Genomic DNA, 18,775 nt, shown 5'->3' on the forward strand with positions numbered 1-18,775 from the left:
TAATTTTTATCTGTACTGTTTGAATACTTTATGATGTAAATAGATAGATCTGTATGCACATAGGAAAACAATTTGAATTTTGACAGTAAGAAACCTTCAAAATTGTGTATTGAGAGTGTTTTCAGAATATAACCGCCATTTGGAGAGACCATTTACAGCTGAATCAGCATTCAATAGCTAAAATCAATATTCATAAGAAGAAAAAAAATTGATCTTGAAAGAAAAATGTTTTCTCTGCGTGTATAATATAAAAGTAATTATTAATAATGCCCCTAATCTCTTTATTAATAAACATTACATGAAATTACAAGAGAGAATAATAATAACGTTATTATAAATATTTAAATGTTTAGCAGGAAAATGTAAAATATTGAATTTTAAATTTATGTAATATGACATTAAATATTAATAAATATAATGAAAATGATAAATAATTTTTATAATAAATATAATATAATCACAGATTAAATAAAGAAATTAAATAATTCAATAATAAAAAATAATAAAATAACTAAATTGAAAAAAAAAAGAGAAATGAAAGGTATTAAAGATAAATAAGATTTCTTTAATTTTGAAGTTTATGTATTTTATGTTTAATGTATTTTATGTTTATGTATTTTATGTTTGTTAAGCATCTCATTAATTTTCCGTGCTATGTATGAAAGCATTTATATTTTACGCGTATGCGACTGCTGTAGCTGTATTAATCGGTCATTCACTGCTTGGTCAACTTGTGTCCCACGAGCTTATCTAATCGTTTACCTTCTTCATCTAACCGTATCAATGACAATTATCGACCTGTCAAGAAAATCTCAATGGATTTAAGCAGGTAGATGGAACAATAAATCAACGGGACTTTGGAGGCGGCAGATCACCGATGGACGCTAACGTTAAGAGACGGCGGAGCTGGTCGAACGAACGAGGAGGAGTGTCGTCCACGTGGATCAATACCGAAGAGCGTGCAGGCGCCTCTACCTTTTGCGAGAAGCAGTACTCTCGCGTCGCGGACACGCGCCGCACGCTCTCCACCGTCGATCCTTCGTGCAAAAGCCCGAAGGTTGGCACGGGGTCGCCGTCGTTATTCGCCGGCGTTCTCCTTCATCCTCACCTTGAGGAAGGATGCGAGTCACCTGCCGACCGGGAAAGAAGGATCGTTAAATCTCGTGCGCGACGTGCCTTACCCGTTCCCGCTTGCCTGATGCACTTTTCTTTCATCGTTCCGTGACACATCCGGATATACACGAGAGGTACTCTTCCATTTGCCCGCTTCCGTGTGGAAAAATCTCGTGTGTATTATCTTTGATCTCGCGTCTCACTTTTCTTGTATATTATATTTTTATATTTTATTCCCATCTCTTCTCCCCATCTCTGATATGTATTTACTTGGTATATCGCATTAACAATAAATTTGTTTAGTTTTGGTTTAGTTATTTACAAATAAGCATAAACGTGAAGTTTTTTGTTTTACGGCTAGTGATTTGATTTTAGAAAAAGATAAAGAAATAGTTATATTTCCGATAATTTCAACAACTTATCAAGCCATTGAATATAAATGAATTAGATTTCTTCACAAATGCAAAAGTTATTTTTATCTCATTGCGCTCCACTTCTTAGAGATATTCTTCTTTCTTTTATAATAATTAATCGATAATGAACAAAAAATTAATCTATTGCATTTTCTTTATTCGTACAAAATATATCTTTATAATGTATATTTTATTTGATAATTATATAATATTTAAATACATATTTATTTAATGAACATTATATGCATATTTTATTTTATATATTTAATTCTTTTTGGTATTTTTATTATATTAGAAAATTTAATAATTTTGATTTACAAAAATATCTCTTCTTTAATATACCTTTAGATACAGGTACCTAATATATTTGTAAATATTTTTCATAGATCAATTAAAGCAGATAAGAGAAAGTAAATATTATCATTATAATAATTTATAATAATAGAGGAAATATTATTGCTTTTTGTCATTTTTTTGGATACAGGTAGAATTCTTATACTTTCTAGCTCTAATATTTTTCATTATTAATTTTCCTCATTATTTGATTCTCTCATTTGCTATCATATAATTCGATTGAATATGAAATCCGTGATCTTTATACTGTCATATTTTAAATAATTTTTATAATGTCTGTTGTGCTCTTATTCGATGATACTTTATATCATCACAATCATTTATCAGTACAATCATTATATAATAGTATAATCATTTGTTTAGAAATAATCTAATTCAATTTCGAATTTTATCGTTATTTTGAGAGAAGCGATAAGATGTATTTAAAATTTTTTCCAAAAAAAGATTTATATTTCTTTTTCTAAGAACCATGTTTTCTGCGCGTCACATTGTTATTAAGTTGTCGGATGATACGTGCACAGCATTAACGATACACTTCAATGAGGCTGAATATTTTCAATATCCCTAATTAAAAAGAGCAAGACAAAAGAAATATTCCTTTGATACTTGAAGTGATTTTAAGCAAGAAAGTTTTTAAAACTTTATTATATCTTATTATATAATTAAGATTGCATAAACTGTCTTAGAAATTATTTTTTTGGATTTGAAAAATTAAATAATTTTAAGAAAAAACTTTGAGATTCTCTTTTGTGAATAAATGAGAAGATCATATAAAGAATATAATCGAAAAAGATATAATGAAACATTTTTACATATTCAAAGTTTAACGTTTCTATAATTTTATTACGTTTTGCACAATTTTTGCCTTTAAGCGCTGAAAGTTTTGGAATAAAAATAAAAATAAGAAGAAAAATTCTAGACAAAAATAATACACGGATATAAGTATTACGAACACACGTTTGTGAATATAAAACAAAATATTGTAGCATCGTTGAATACGTATATCTTGACAACTCGACATTATCGACATCTGATTTCATTGTTGTTATTGTGTTAATTTTCAAAAAATTTATCACGTACATATCTTTGTCATCGTACTTCAAATTGACGTATTATTTTACTGATCTGTCACGCAGCCGGATATGAAAATAATTTACCAAGTTGTATTATGTTCTCTATCTGTCACGCCGCGTTCCAGCATGAAGCAGCTGTGCACGCGACTTACTAAGAGTGCACTAAACTTTCCTAGTGATAAGTACTGCTGAACTCGTTACAGACGAGATTTTTTTGCTTATCACTTAGTACGCGATTTTAAATGCCGTATGTTTTAACTTTTTTGTACGATTTTACTTTGTACTTATTTTACTTTGTATGTATTTTATTTTTTTAATTCTTTTGTTAAGATTACACGATGGTTACGATGTTGACAAAAAGGAAAAAAAAAGTACAAAGGAAAAACAGAGAATGTTTGAAATCTTCACATATATTTTATGAATATTGTAAACAAATTTATTTTTGTATTTCTTCAGAAGCCAATAGATTGAAATTCAGTGTTGACAGATTTTCTTTTTTGCAAACAATTATCACTTCTAACAGAAAAAAAGGCTATTCTTAATTACTGCGTATCATTATGCGTATTCTTAATTGCCCATTTTTTTATATTTTTATATTTTTTTTGTTATAAACTATAAGCTTTTTACAAACATAAAGGACACTTGTAATATTTGAATGATATGAACGATTTAAATATTGATACATTATTACATTTAAATATCTTTAATCTTTTAAATATCTCTATAGACAAGTATCGATACGAAATTAAGTTTGATTTATGCTACAAATACACATAATTTTTTTATTTATGTTTGTACATACATGTATACACAGAAAAAAGACTATTCTTAAATCAATCATAATATATACTTAAATCAATCATAACATATGTAAAATATTATAATCTTGTCTCAAAGATAGTTTTGATTTGATTAAATTTGTTTTGATGTAAGTATTATTTTGCATTCAAGACTTATTCAATTAAAAATTTCTTGTATCAATACAAATTCAATCAAATTACGACTAAAATTTTTAAAGCAAGGATACAATATTTTTGCTTATATAATATATGAATATATTATAATTGATTCAAGAATAGTCATTTTTCTGTGTATACATGCACGTGTACAAACATAAATAAAAAATTATGTGTGTATTTGTGTATAGTATTATAAATTAAGCTTAACATCATATCGACACTTGTCTATAATAAGATTAAAGATATTTAAATGTAATAATGTATCAATGCTTTAATCGTTCATATCATTCAAATATTACAAGTGTCATTTATAATGTTTGTAAAAAGCTTATAGTTTATAACAAATAAAAATATAAAATAAAAAACGGGCAATTAAGAATCTTGATACGCAATAATTGGTATGTAATAAATCAGTAGATACAATCGAAATATATTTGTATGATTTGCGTACCAATTATTGCGTATCAAGGCTCTTAATTGCCCGGTTTTTATTTTATATTTTTATTTGTTGTTAATATTTCAAAAGCCAATTTAAATTAATCTTTTATTATAATTTATAATGATGAAAAAGTGATTAACTTAAGTTCTGTGATTAATTAATAATAAAAAGAATAAGCAATCTGTATTAAGTGTAAAGGATAGCAAAATTATTGATAACAAGGAGTTATTATTTTTATTTGATAGCTTAAGTGCATCAATATTATCTCTCATTTTCTGCTAGCATTAGAGTTAGAGTATCGGTTCTAAGAACAATCTATAAAAATTTAGTGCGTCAAAAAAATATATGACAATACAATTTAAATTACTAAATAAAAATTTATAAGTAAGTTTATTTATAAAATACAGAATGTCAAAATTGAACAAAATTTCTAGGCCAAACCATCTATATTTTCCAATTATCGGGTTACATCGCAAGCATCTTTAGACAGAAACTGAAGCGAAAGTCATTGTTGCGCTCGGTGACAGGGCGAAGGGCGGTTCGCGTTCGATCGTTCCGCTCGTGGTAGTTGCGAGCGATAGGGCGGAGGTAGTGAAGGTTGCATGAATTTGTAACGATGGCTTTTTATAGGCGGCATTTATCCTTGCAATTCGCCGTCGCCAGGTCAAGGCGACACGACGTTAAACTCTGGTGAATCGACGGTTCGCATGTTTAAAATTTATCATCTTTTAATTCCATTCAAAGTCTCGTTATTCTCCCAAGAGATCGCTATCGACTTTATTGTAGGAATTAGCTTCAATAAATTTAACTTTTTATAATTGTACATTTCCTTTTTATAATTGTAAATTTCCTTTCTTACAAAATTGATAACTTTGTATTAGATTGAACAAAATTTAATACTAGATTGAAGATAATCTCAGATTGAATTAAATTTTTTTATTCTAATAAATTTAATTTTAGAGAAGTTTCTCTGCATAATTTTTTTAAGAGTACAAATACAGCATTTTTATAAATAATTCTACATTTGACTCTCTTATATTTCTCCTTTAATCAAGAAAGAAACAAGCATTTAAAACAACAAGACATGCTCTCTAATTTTCCTTCATCTTCCAACATAAATGGACAACATTGGATCTTTTCCAACATAAAAAATTTTTTAAATGTCGCGCACGTGATAAAATATTTTAATAAGAGAACAACTTAAAACTTCCATTGTTGATTGAAATCCAGTTGTCGATACGAAGTGTGATGTTTTTCTTTTTTTCTTTTCTATAGTTATGCCAGCTGTTTGATAGAACGTGATCGATTCGGAGGAAAGGAAGTTACAATTAGGGTGCACTCAAGACTGCTAGTAATTCAGGAGGTAAGTCCGCACATATCTATATTAAATAAAAAGTAAATATATTTACTTTTAATAAAGACTGTTTGCAAAAAGTATTTTGAATACTATAAATGCGAATGTCGCTAATTAAATCGCGTATATGAAGTGAATATGTTTAACAACATTTGATATTGAGCTTATAATATTTTAAACTTTTTGCAACAATAAGTCATGAATTGATCGATGTTAAGTACACATTTCAATACTTACTGAATAATATAACGATAAATAAAGTTTTTCTAATAATAATACAAATGAATCATCTTTTTAATTCTTTATGAATTTAGAAAGATGATTCATTTGTATTATTATTAGAAATCTACTATTATTAGAGCTTAATCTGTTTATAATTAAATTTAAAAAATGCTACAGCCACAAGTAGAACGCCATTAGATGGACACAGTGGAGTTTTATTTCTCGTGAGTAAAATCATTTACAAACAATTAATTTCGAATCCATTGCATTAATTCATAAAAAATTTAGTAAGAAAAACCCCTAAAGTAATGATCATCTGTGCTATCTAGGTAAGTATATTATCACATAATTATTATAAACTATTAATTTATTATCGATTTAACCATAATAGTTATCAAAGTAATAGTATTCGAAATATCGCAATAGTTTTTATTTTTTTAAATTATCTTCATGAAAACAATTAGTTAGCCACTAAACAACATTAAAAAGTATGTTGATGTTCTACTTTTAGACCTATTATTTAATACAATAAAAATTGGATAATTTAAATATAAAAAAATATATGAGAAATAACGACATTAGACCAGAGTCTATATTCAAATTGAGCTCAGACTAGATTCTATGCAGCATTTGATTTGAAGTATATATCTTTGAGAATTCAATTGAGAGGGTTTATCATATAATAGAATAGATATGAAATCGTCGCAATCAATTTAATTTGTTAGTATCACGTTACAAAATTTGCATTACTTTAGATACGTAAGAATGTATAAAACAGGTGTGGTAATTAGAGTGCAATAATAAATTAATAATAAATTAGTTTAATAATAAAAATATAAAAATAATAAATAAATTAGACATTTCTGCTATCTTTTTGAACATTTTTTAGCGTATTAATTTAAATAAACTAACAAATATTTGCTAGCTTGCTTAAGCATGTGAATTTATATATTTTAGCCTAGTTATATATAAAAACAGAATAAATAATTTGTATCGCGATATTTTTTATTATTATGTAGAAAAAGAGAGGAAGGATACATTCACTGATTTGTAGATTATTCAAAACGAGAATATTCCTGAATAAATGATGCGTGATATAGAGTTGTTCGGAATATGTTATGAGTCACGTATACCAGTTATCGAAAGATTCCACCGGTTTTAACTGATCGACTTACGTGTCATTATAATGGGGCTGACAGTCGAACATTATCATCTCATCACGTGCTTGTACGAGATATATTAAATTGGACTCATGTACATTTGATTTAACATACGCTGGTCCTGTCTAATTTACTAGACAACAAGGACGAATCGAGAGATAACGAGGAAAATGATGAGACGTCGGTGACAGGATACTATTTACGAGTCTTTAGTGCGTACTGATTGGCTCTAAAAAGACTCACGGTACCTAAACAGACGTTAATTGAGAGCGGTTTAACGCAAGGGGAGCTGTAAAGAATGAAAACTCACTTCGTGTAGTAACTCGTTGCGTAAGTCATGGTAGATAAATATTTAAGAATTAATTAATTTCCTTTTAATAGAATTTTATAAGTAATTTAATTATTTTCAATGTATTTTTTAATATATTGAAAAATTTTCTTGAGTTAAGTGGTTACGGATAGTTAAATCTGGCTTTTAGTTGATCTGACCTAATAAAGCTCTTTCACTAAGAAACTTATTGGGAACATATTAATATTAAAAATTAAAATTTTAAGATGAGATTAAGTTTCGATTTAATTGTGAAAATGAATTACTTTTCGATTTGAAATTCTCTTTAATAAGAATATCTTATATAACATATTATTAAATATTTTGTCAAATAATACAAAAATACTCTATATTTATAATTACAGATTTCTTTCCTCATTTTCCGAATGCGCAAATATAACGCCATTAAATGTAATGCAAATGGTATGACGCAAAATGCGACTGTTTCTTTGGATGAAAAAATCAGAAGAAAAATCGCGTATTGTATGTATTTAATAGTTAGAAAGATACGAACGTAACTGAAACACATTGTATACCGCGACAATGCTGCATATGCGAAAGTTTGCATTATTCAGATTCTCTGCTAGACTGCGTGTCGTGTCTCTCATCAAGCAACAGTGATAACAAATCGTTTCTTCAATTGATAGGCATAACTGTCTTCCATAATCTGATAACGAAACTCGTGATAATACGCAATATTATCACGCTTTGAGTATTTTTTTTCATTTTTATCTAGCGTGTGAAAATGCGCCTTCAAATTAGTATTAACTCGCTGTCTCTGGTTCTCAGCGGATTTCACCGCCGGTCGTCGTCGTAAAAATGCGATCACGCTTACGCTATAGAGATTTAGAGATTTACATTTGTATTGTAAATAAGCGATTGCATAACAATGAGGAAAAAAATTGAATAAACTCTTTTGAAAATGCCAAAAGATTCTTTAATCGATTTAATATCGGTTTTATCATGATAACATGCATACATTAATTTAATTTTCTAAATAGAGGGCACGTATTATTTGGATTCGTTTGACATCGTTGCATTTTTATATTTTCAATCAGAATTCAATTCTGGGTACGTATATTATCGAACTGTTCGGAATGGATACCAAGTAAAATTATTTTGATTTCCTCAGAAAATAATAGAAATAAAAAAACAAAAATAGAAATCTAGGGAATAATTGAACAATTTCGATCAAAATCCATTCTGAACAGTTCTATAATACGTTCCCAGAATTTTGATTGGAGATCATAAAAAATGCAAAAATGCAATAAAATGAATGGAAAGATTGTATCTTTGTTATTATATTGAGGATATTTGTTAATTATGTTATTTGAGATTATGTTAATTATTATATGAATACATATTCAATGACGTAATAAATAAAATGTATTTCTTTCAAGAATTTTTTCTAAGCATTCTTCATAACAGTTCAATTGTACAGGTATTAAAAAGTATTCAATAGTTAATGATTAGGTAATTAAGCTCATAAATACGTAGCACATACAAATTTCTCGATATATAACGCACGGTTAAACAAATTGATTATACTCTCCTGAGAGTGTGACCATAAATGTAATATATGCAATATTCATTCGCGTAATTAATTAATTATTTATGATACATGTGCTACTTGTCACTCCACATGCGCTAAAGCGGTAACCAAGATTCTATTGGGATCAATTGTTTGAACAGTATTACTGTATAGAATTATTTCCTAACAGGCTACGTTTATTCTCAACAATGGCCATTACATTTGAGCAAAACTCCTATTAGAGTTTCAATAGACTCGCAAATAAAGGAAGTAATATTGATTTTATTACATTCCTAATAATTAAATAATTATTGTGCAAAATTATTTTAATGTCTTTAAAATTTTCATTATAACGAAATAGATATGCAACACTAATATTAACAAAATTAATACTTATTATTATTAATTATAAGTATAAAATAAAATTTAAAGATTGATATATTATCGAAACAAAGAATTTGTACAAGTTGAAAACAATAAGCACAAAGCATATTTCTAATACGACATATCATAGTATGCAAATCTCTTCCTTCTTCCGAACTAATCATAAATGCCACTATTGTGCCCACGTATATGCTTGTATAAGGCAATCCCGCATTCGCATCTGTACGTCAAACCTATTATTACAAAAGTGTATTATAATGATTTCCAATGGAATAACACTAGCTATCTATAAATAATTCGTATAATCAAGACGTATATTTAGTGTGTGCGCGCGCACGCAATAAGAGATGATGAGTGTAATCGACATACGATGGATGATCTGATTATACTTTGAATCATTTCTGCGCACAAATGACTTATTTTCTCAAACAAGAAAACATTATCACTTTTATCACGTAATTATCGCATTATTTGCTCAATATCATATAAATAGTTTTTTTTACAAATGCCATTGAATTACTTTATCTCTTATCTTACTATATTATTATTTTTTCAAAATTTATATTTGATAAATTGTGTGTGTGTGTGTGTGTGTGTGTGTGTGTGTGTGTGTGTGTGTGTGTGTGTGTGTGTGTGTGTCTCCAAATTATCATGTATATAATACTAATAATTTCAAAATTATATAAACATTTTTATAATAATATAAAAAGTCAGTAAATGTAAAATAAATACGAAAGCCGAAGAGTTATCAACAGTCACTGTTCAATCAAATAGATCCGTCTTATGTGGAAAGCCAGAACTAAGCTTGATGTGTTACAATCGAAATATTTACATACCGTGAAACAATATTATCCACTTTACGTTGTTTAATTTCAAAGCAATGATAATTGAATAGGATCATTAAGAATTTGACAAAAAAAATATCTTTTTAAATATCACGTATATATTCCATTCAGCTTTATTATTTGTTCGTCGCTATTTATCTCTATTCGAATATTGATACTTAACATCCTGTAATATGTGACAGCAAATTAAAAAATCGACTTCGTAGATTGTGAATTGATTCAACATTAAATTCCGAGAAATTCAGGACATATCGTCATATCGATGCCTTTATACACCTTCACTAGTAGAAGCTTCATTTTTTCTATATCCATCTATGGGAAATCTCGATAAGAGCGTACTACAATGACATATAACTTCTTTGAAATTACGACTAGCTCTTTGGACCTGACATCATTGATTCGACGATTGCCACACGCATCGTCGCCGATTTCGAAATGACAGAATAATACCCCTTCCTGACAGTCTGACCGGATTCCCAAGTATATCTCGGCACTATCTGGGCGGAGTTTCCTTATCAAAATCACTGGATAACTGTCTCCACGCTGCTGCCAGCCACAGACTGGTTGTTGCGAGTGGCCGATTGCTCGTCTCCGGCACCGAGGAGTGTACGTTCGGAAGCTATCATCTGGCTGTCAGCCGATGGTAAACAGTTCTCCGGTATACACCACGGTGCGCAGACGTCCGTACGTACGTAGTGCAACGTATGTACGTATGCATACGCGTGTATATGTGGGTGAGCCTATAGAGAAAGAGAGAGAGAGAGAGAGAGAGAGACAGAGGAGAAATAATTGAATACACATTCTCTGTCCATGCGCGCTTTATTTACTCGTGAAGCGGGGTGATTCTGACATGAGGACCATCTGACATTGCAGCCAAAAGCACATTTACTATCGTGCTTGTCATCGCGGTGACGGATCTCTTCAGGTGCAATCACCGATGGAGCTCCGAAGAGATATGCAATTGGACAAGTAGGGTTTTTATAAACAGTGATATGTGTAATTAATCTGTTAATTTGAAGATTACATTCTCTCGTTTAAATTATATTTTATTACTCATTCATTTTGTATAATAAATGGTAACCAACGATAGCAATAGCACTTGTTGCCGAATTGTTTATAGTAATATACTAATTAAAATTATTTTCATCTGATAACAAATTCTGTTGTATGAGTAACATATAGCTATTCAGATTATATGAATAGCCGCCATAATGATTAAGACTGAACTATTCTAAGTCGACTCTGCAAGCTGAGAAAGCAACAGATGTTGGTATAAAATTTGCGCTCGCCTCTCTATCATATTAAATCGATTTGTTTTTTTAATCTTCGATGCATTTGATATCGACGGATGATCACTGTAAAAACAGAAGATTGAAACGTGCTATCAATAATGATAACAAGTAAAGTGTGTTAATTAATTTCGGTATGTTTTGATATTCGTCAATAAAATTTAATAATAGAAAGATTTTTTTAATTTAAAGAAAAAATACATTGATATTTAACACACATTTATTAACACACATGTTTGTTTAAAAATATTGTTATCATATTACGGAAAAAGTAATTTAAATTTTTTTAAATTACAATTTAATAAAATCTCTATTTAAAATGTTAGGAAAATTTTATTTGTGACGCAACAGAAAAGTATTTTAATTGGTATTATGCTCATTCTAATACATACTGAATATAATACTAATAAATGTGATATTTTAGGAAAGTTTATTCAATAAAATATTTGTGTTAGACATACAAATTTGAACCAAGTTATTCAAAATGTAAAATTGACACCCAAGACACGTCTGATGACTAAAAATTGAACAATCAACCAACTTATAATTGATTGTATTAATCATGCAATCATGCATTGCATGAAACATGTTTAATTCCAGTGCCTTATATCCTTGAATTAGATTCACCTTGCAACATGAAACGTGAACAGAGTTAACCAACCGTTTAAACAAATTTTTTTTTCATGCTTATGTACACTGCAATGCGTTTGCAAAAATCATGGAGGAATAATTATTTCACAATATCTAACCGTTGATCATGTGCTGACCCGCACTTTGACCCAAGTAACGTCACGACACATGGATTTTCTTATCAATGTTATATGTGCTCGATTCTACATATAATGATTATCGTTATCGGGACAGCGAAAAAAATCGGGACCTGAAAAAAATGTCAGCTCGTTGAGACAGAATTGATAATCGATGTGCGACATGCAAATTTATCCAATTTCAATTGCATTTGTAAGTTATCTATATATCATGCAGTATGCAGAAAAATATCCGGAAACAAATATCGGCGGTATTGTGCAATAATTTCTACTTATACTAAGAATCGCGTACGCGAGAAATATATAAATTTTTATAAATCCTAATAAATATAATAATATTATCAATTGCATTTGTAAATTATCTATATATCATGCAGTATGCAGAAAAATATCCGGAAACAAATATCGGCGGTATTGTGCAATAATTTCTACTTATACTAAGAATCGCGTGCGCGAGAAATATATAAATTTTTATAAATCCTAGTAAATATAATAATATTATCTAAAAAAATGTACGTAAAAATAAATAAGCATACAAGGAAAAAATAAGTATATTTTATAAAAAATTATTTTTAAAAAACGTTATGAACATTAGATAAAAAAATTAATTTATAAGAAAATAAATCGTAAAATCACGGAAAATATTGTATACTTTGTTATTGTTATGAAAGAGAACATAATTAGAAAGACAATTAGAATTTTAGAGAATAATACAAACGGCAAATATTACAAACTATAAATGTTTCTTCATTAGAATATAATATGATTTAAAATATAATATGATTCTTTATAAAAATATAATGATTTAGCATAAAATTTACATACTGACGCAATTTAAGAGTTATTTTAGAGTAATTCTTTTAGAAAGTTATTTTAAAAAAGAAAAAAAACTTGGTTGTTAGAAAGTAACAGTTTATTCAGGGATAATTAACCTTTGACCTCTCTTATGTTAAAGGTGCATAAAATTCTTATTGGTATTTAGAGTGATAATCGATTGCTTTTTTCACTCGTTCTTCTTTCACCGACGCGATCTTTATTTTGCAACTTTTCTCTCAAGATAGGATAACATTTTTCTCCATCTATGTGCTGCTTTATAAAATTGCTTTGGACAAGTTTGCATCTCCCATATAAATAATTTACGTAATACGAAATAATGTAAAAATTCATAAATTACGCCAACGCGTTTTGATGTTTAATGCTTACTGATCAGCGAATTTCTTATTGATGCGTGCATTGTAATTTTGCTGTTGAAAATTAAAAATTATTTAATCTTAACTTAAAGATGTGTAGTGGACTTTCTGAGACATACAAAAAAAATTAATATTTAAAATTAATATTTTTTTGTAAAAAAATTGTCAATTTGTCTCGAAAAATTTATTAAGTCTTTAAGTTAAAATTAATATTTTATTTTTATCAGTGTATGAATTATAAAAACGCATGTCTTAAAAAAATAATTAAAGAAAAACATATATTATAATACATAAAATAATTCCAGAAATTATAACATTATAATATTTTACATATAAAAATTATAAAATTTTACTTTGCAACAGTGATTTGTAAATTTTGTTGAAAGTTTCTATCTATATTTATTATAATATTATGTATTATTACGCACGTGAACTTTGACATGCAATACTCTAGATCATCTTTATTATAAAAGTTATAAAATTATAAGATTTCGATCACACGAAAACCTTTTATATCAGCATTATTCAAAATTAGCACAATGTCTCAAATCAGTCTCTCCCAATATTCTCTCTACATATGTAAACATCCGTCTTTCTTTCTCGGAAAATGCAATGATTATTTAAGATTAGGCGCTTTATGTTTGCTAAGTTTGCCTTATTTTAATCGAAGCTATGTCAGTGTAAAAATAATTTTTACATGATAGGAACGTATAATAAAGATAAGAAAATCACATTAAATATTTAAAGAACAACATGGTGGAAACCTCTAATAAATCAATTCATTGTTTTCGGTACTTACAATTAGTACTATTTTTTAAAGCTTTAAATAATATAAATCATGAGTCTTAAATATGTCATTCTGTTCCTTGTGTATTAATAAAAATAATTAACAATATTCGCTAATAAAGCTGATGTTATCATTAGTCTTGTGAGATTTATTAAGTACTATTTACATTTTACAAGTGTGAAATTACGTGCTGATAGATAAAATCTTGTTAAGAATCTTGTTAAGAAGTGATGATTACGGTGATGATTATCATTTCATTGAGTCATGACTATTAATCTTATCTGTCATATATTATTTTTATCGTCGTTCTAATTTTCGCGCTGTTTTCGCTTCAATTCTCAAATCTAAAAATAAATAACATTAATACACGTATACATATTTGCGAGATAGTATTATTTATGGAGTTTATATTCATTTTTTATGAATTCCGTCACGTAAAAATTATTGAGTTAATTAGTACGTTGACATGTCGCTTCTATTCAAGAAAGTATATATTATTAAATATTAGGTTAAATTCACATTATCATTAGTTTAAATTTTATTATTAATTACATTGTATAAATAATGTATCTATCAACTGAGAGACTTAATAATTATTTAAGTATAATATTTTATGTAAATAATATATATATCAAAACTCGATTATAACTGCGATAGTAAATTCTTTAACAACATAAGATTATCTTATTGAAATAAGAGATATAAAATGAATATATCTCATCCATTCTCACATTATGAATTAAATTGAAAAAATAGTATTTTAATGAAATTATTATTATATATAATAAATTATAAAAATTTAATTTCTTAAAAATAAAACTGAAAAAAAAACATTGATGCAAATATTCATAAAAAATTGCAACTCATCGAAGTTATATTAAAATGAGATTAGTTATATTAAAAAATTATTGCTATATCATATTATAATCAAATTCAATAAATTTAAATAAATTTTAAATAATATTTTAATTTTCTTGAATTAAAATTCAACGTAATTATTTTTTATGTAATTTTCCTTTCTTCGAAAATATTTATGCGAATATTCATAAATGATTCGTTTCGAACATTTCTCTAGAAACCTCTATCGCGAGGCGAAGACGAGTATTTAATTGTCTATTTAATGATGAGACAAGTTGCATTTTTGATTTTTATATCAATGTTGCATTTTTGATTTTTATATCAATAAAATATCTAAGTAGAGAGCTTTTCATACTGTTGAAGCTTTTTCAAACTTTTATTCATTAATCTTCATTAGCGAGAAATGAAAAATGCATCTTCGATGCGATACATTTGCAAATTGAGACTACTCATGTGTCGAACACTCTTTTCATGAAATTGTTATCGAATATTCGAAAAGATGCACAAACAAAACAAAATGCAAAAATGAAGTGTTAACAGAAAATATAAAATACAGGTGCTTGAAAATTTATCTTTCGTGATCTGTAATTAATATATTGAAAATATGTATAAACCAAGGCATTTTTAACAAAAACATTTCTTTTAAATTAAATACATATTTTAATAAATTTTTTAATATTTATTCTTTTGTTACATCGATATTTGAATTACTATATTTATGAAAGAGATTTCAATGTTTTAACATTATATCGGAAACTGTTACATCATTTTGATGACATACTTGAAATTAGCAATTAATGCGTAAATTTGGAAAGCGTTTTTGATTGAGCTAGTTGCTATTATCCATTACAGTAATTGATGAGTGTAATAGACATTGATTGTCCTTAGATTCGAGTCATCTGTCAATTATATAATTAATACGCTGATGAACGAACTACTTCGATGATGCTGTATATGCGGTACTTGTCCATATTGAAATGATTTGCAATTATTTTCATTATTAAGCTGTCAATTATTGCTGCATGTCCGCAGAAAAATATTATATTACAAGGACCTTTTCATTTGACGTTGTTGTCGCTCATTAATGGTCTCATTGGGCCTGTCCGCCGACCTCGGTGCTAATCATCCCGAGCATTGTCCGCTTCCTCATCCGAATTTGTTTATTCTAAAACCGGAAGTACAGCACAATGCATTATGTAGTGCTTGAAATTTCTTTCCTTATAATTTATATACTTTGCGTTAAATATCATATTTTAAACCTTATCATCGATAATTCTTTTTCCCTCCGTCTTATCATACTTAAATAATAATTTTACAGTATTTTTTTATTTGATAATCAACAGAATCAAAAATTTTTTTAGTTATTAAATTAAATTTATATCGATTGCTGATATTAATTATAAATATGTATAAATGTCATATCTATCTATTGTAAGTTAAGATACGAGGCATGATATGATAAAAAGAGAAGCAAATTAATGACTTACATATTAATTAAGAAGATAATGCAATAGATTACGCGACACTATGTAATTGTTCGTTAATGCTTATTCGATAATGAATTGTTACAAATTGTCTCTCGTTCGTCATCTTTTAAATAAAGTTGTTAAAAGTACCGAGATAGTATCTAAGCCACTTCAAAATAAACTATATATGCAAGGGAAACATTGAAGGTGCAAGAAGCATTTCTGAAAATCTTTTTTTTCTTCTTTTTTCATAAATAACACTGACTTTTCCTTTTTTTTCTCACTGCAATGCAATGCAGTTGCAGTGCACGTTTACTTACATTTCGATTTATGAATTCATTTGTAATTTCATTTGCTAATTTCATTGCTTCTTCTTCGTATATAATGCTTACAGAATTTAACCTGCGTCATAATACTCCACAAATAAGTTACTGATCTCCTAAAAGAAAAAAATGTCGGTTGTACACACATGTGACAGGAATTGTTAACATTAATTTTACAAGCTTCTCTCTCTCTGGCAGCAAGTCCGCTTCATGTCATTTCTTCTAGCAAACTATTGTACTGTAACTGTTATAGCAAAATTATTCATTGATCAGCGCCCAATCTTATAAGCCTCTTCTGCTATACAATGTCTTACAACATATTGCGACAGAATTAGTCGTTCCCTGTTTACGTTCGAGTCAAAATACTTTACAATAAACTTATCATCTTCCAACAGATATCTTTCTACTTTCCACAAATGTACTCAAAAAAATGTACTCACCTCTGTATCGAACTTTTTTTTTTCAAACAATTTACTAAATTATCGATTACTTTATATAATATAATTTCCTATATTATCTACTTTTTCTATATTCTATATTTCTATATTTTCTACATTTATACAATAAACTTTTGAATTGTTTCCCGAGTTGTCCAATTTTTTGGATATCTTTTTTTTGCATTTCAACTTTGGCAAATCTATTTTGAACATTTTCTTTTTCTCAGTAACTAATGTTCAGAATTCTTCGAACTGCTCTCTAAAATTTTTTATAGTAGTACAGTTTTAATTACTAATTTTATATTTTCGAAATGAAATTTTTTTTTTAATAGCAGTATTTGTTACATTTAAATGACAGAACATTTTCTTTAATAGAAAAAAATGTCGTAAAAAAATCAAACTATTTCATATTTTTTAGAAAATCATTGCTTTTGCAGCTACGTCAGATGTATCAGATGAAGAACAAACACTGAAAAAAATCTCTTAAAGTATTGTAATTTTCACAAATTTAATATAGGTATTTGTATCGTACGAGATCCAGCGAATAGGACAAAATGGTCTTAAATTCGCCTTTTTGTTTGACATTTCTTTTTTTATACCTATGCATTAAAATAACAACAGTATAATAAAATTTTTCGGTAATACATACATATATATAGTTATGATATTAAATAAATGAAAATCAAGAAAACAATTTGATTTTTTAAAAATATTCCGCCTATTATGCCTGCTTAACGGATATCATTAATACGATAACCTGATAAGACAGACGTGCGTAAACACAAATTGACGAGGTAATTTATAATCAACAATTTAGAGACGGATACTACGGACGCAACAATATGTCTTTAAAAATTATTAGTCTTGGGCGAATTTTTTACAAAATTTATTAAATCTTCTGCAATGTTCAACGTTGCAATATTCCCGATATTGTGTTATGAACTTTACACTCATAATCTTGAACAACTAAATTCAAGTAGTGACAAAACAGCCTTTTTTTCTATCTTCAAAATTTTTGTTTGTACTCTATTGAAAGTATCAGACATATTCGTTGCATCATCGTAACGTTGTCTACAAATATTATTCGATAAATTAAAACGTCATAAAATATCAAGAATTATATTTCTAAAGACATTTGATGTCGTATCCGTATTGTAAAATCCAAAAATGCTTCTTCTACTTCTATCTATAGAATCATTTACAAACTTATATGCAAACAGAATTGATAAATTTAATTAGCGAAAATCTATCATTATGTGTCATAATCGCAGTATTAAATAAATGCAGGCTTAGTAAATCTAAGGTCCCCTATTCTGTAACATTTAACAAGTGACCGTAATGATATTGTTATACTATCATTGCGCTTTTTTACTATCTACAAAACCTGCGATAATGGAACGGTATCATTACTGTCACTAAGAATTACAAAATAGGAGTCTAATATATATATATATATTAGACTCCTATTTTGTAATATATATAT

General features: G+C 27.8%; 1 protein-coding gene across 8 annotated transcripts in view; it reads left to right on the forward strand.

Annotated features, from left to right (window-relative positions):
* The first annotated feature begins 1,023 nt into the window (after nucleotides 1-1,023).
* The window catches only part of LOC108684084 (sodium bicarbonate cotransporter 3), a 58,342-nt gene continuing 40,590 nt past the window's right edge, over nucleotides 1,024-18,775 (forward strand). For 7 of the 8 annotated variants that reach the window (XR_001931621.1, XR_001931622.1, XM_018188155.1 and 4 more), the window contains exon 1: nucleotides 10,732-11,144. Coding sequence is in view for 5 of the 8 variants with exons in the window: in XM_018188155.1 (XP_018043644.1) it covers nucleotides 11,113-11,144 (32 nt within the window). In the remaining 3 variants the exon portion in view is untranslated. Of the gene's footprint in view, nucleotides 1,248-5,626; nucleotides 5,715-10,731; nucleotides 11,145-18,775 lie in introns of those variants that run through there. The other variant, XM_018188149.1, reaches the window with a different exon arrangement.

This window comes from Atta colombica, unplaced genomic scaffold (assembly GCF_001594045.1).
Source record: "Atta colombica isolate Treedump-2 unplaced genomic scaffold, Acol1.0 scaffold126, whole genome shotgun sequence".
Taxonomy (NCBI): Eukaryota; Metazoa; Arthropoda; class Insecta; order Hymenoptera; family Formicidae; genus Atta; species Atta colombica.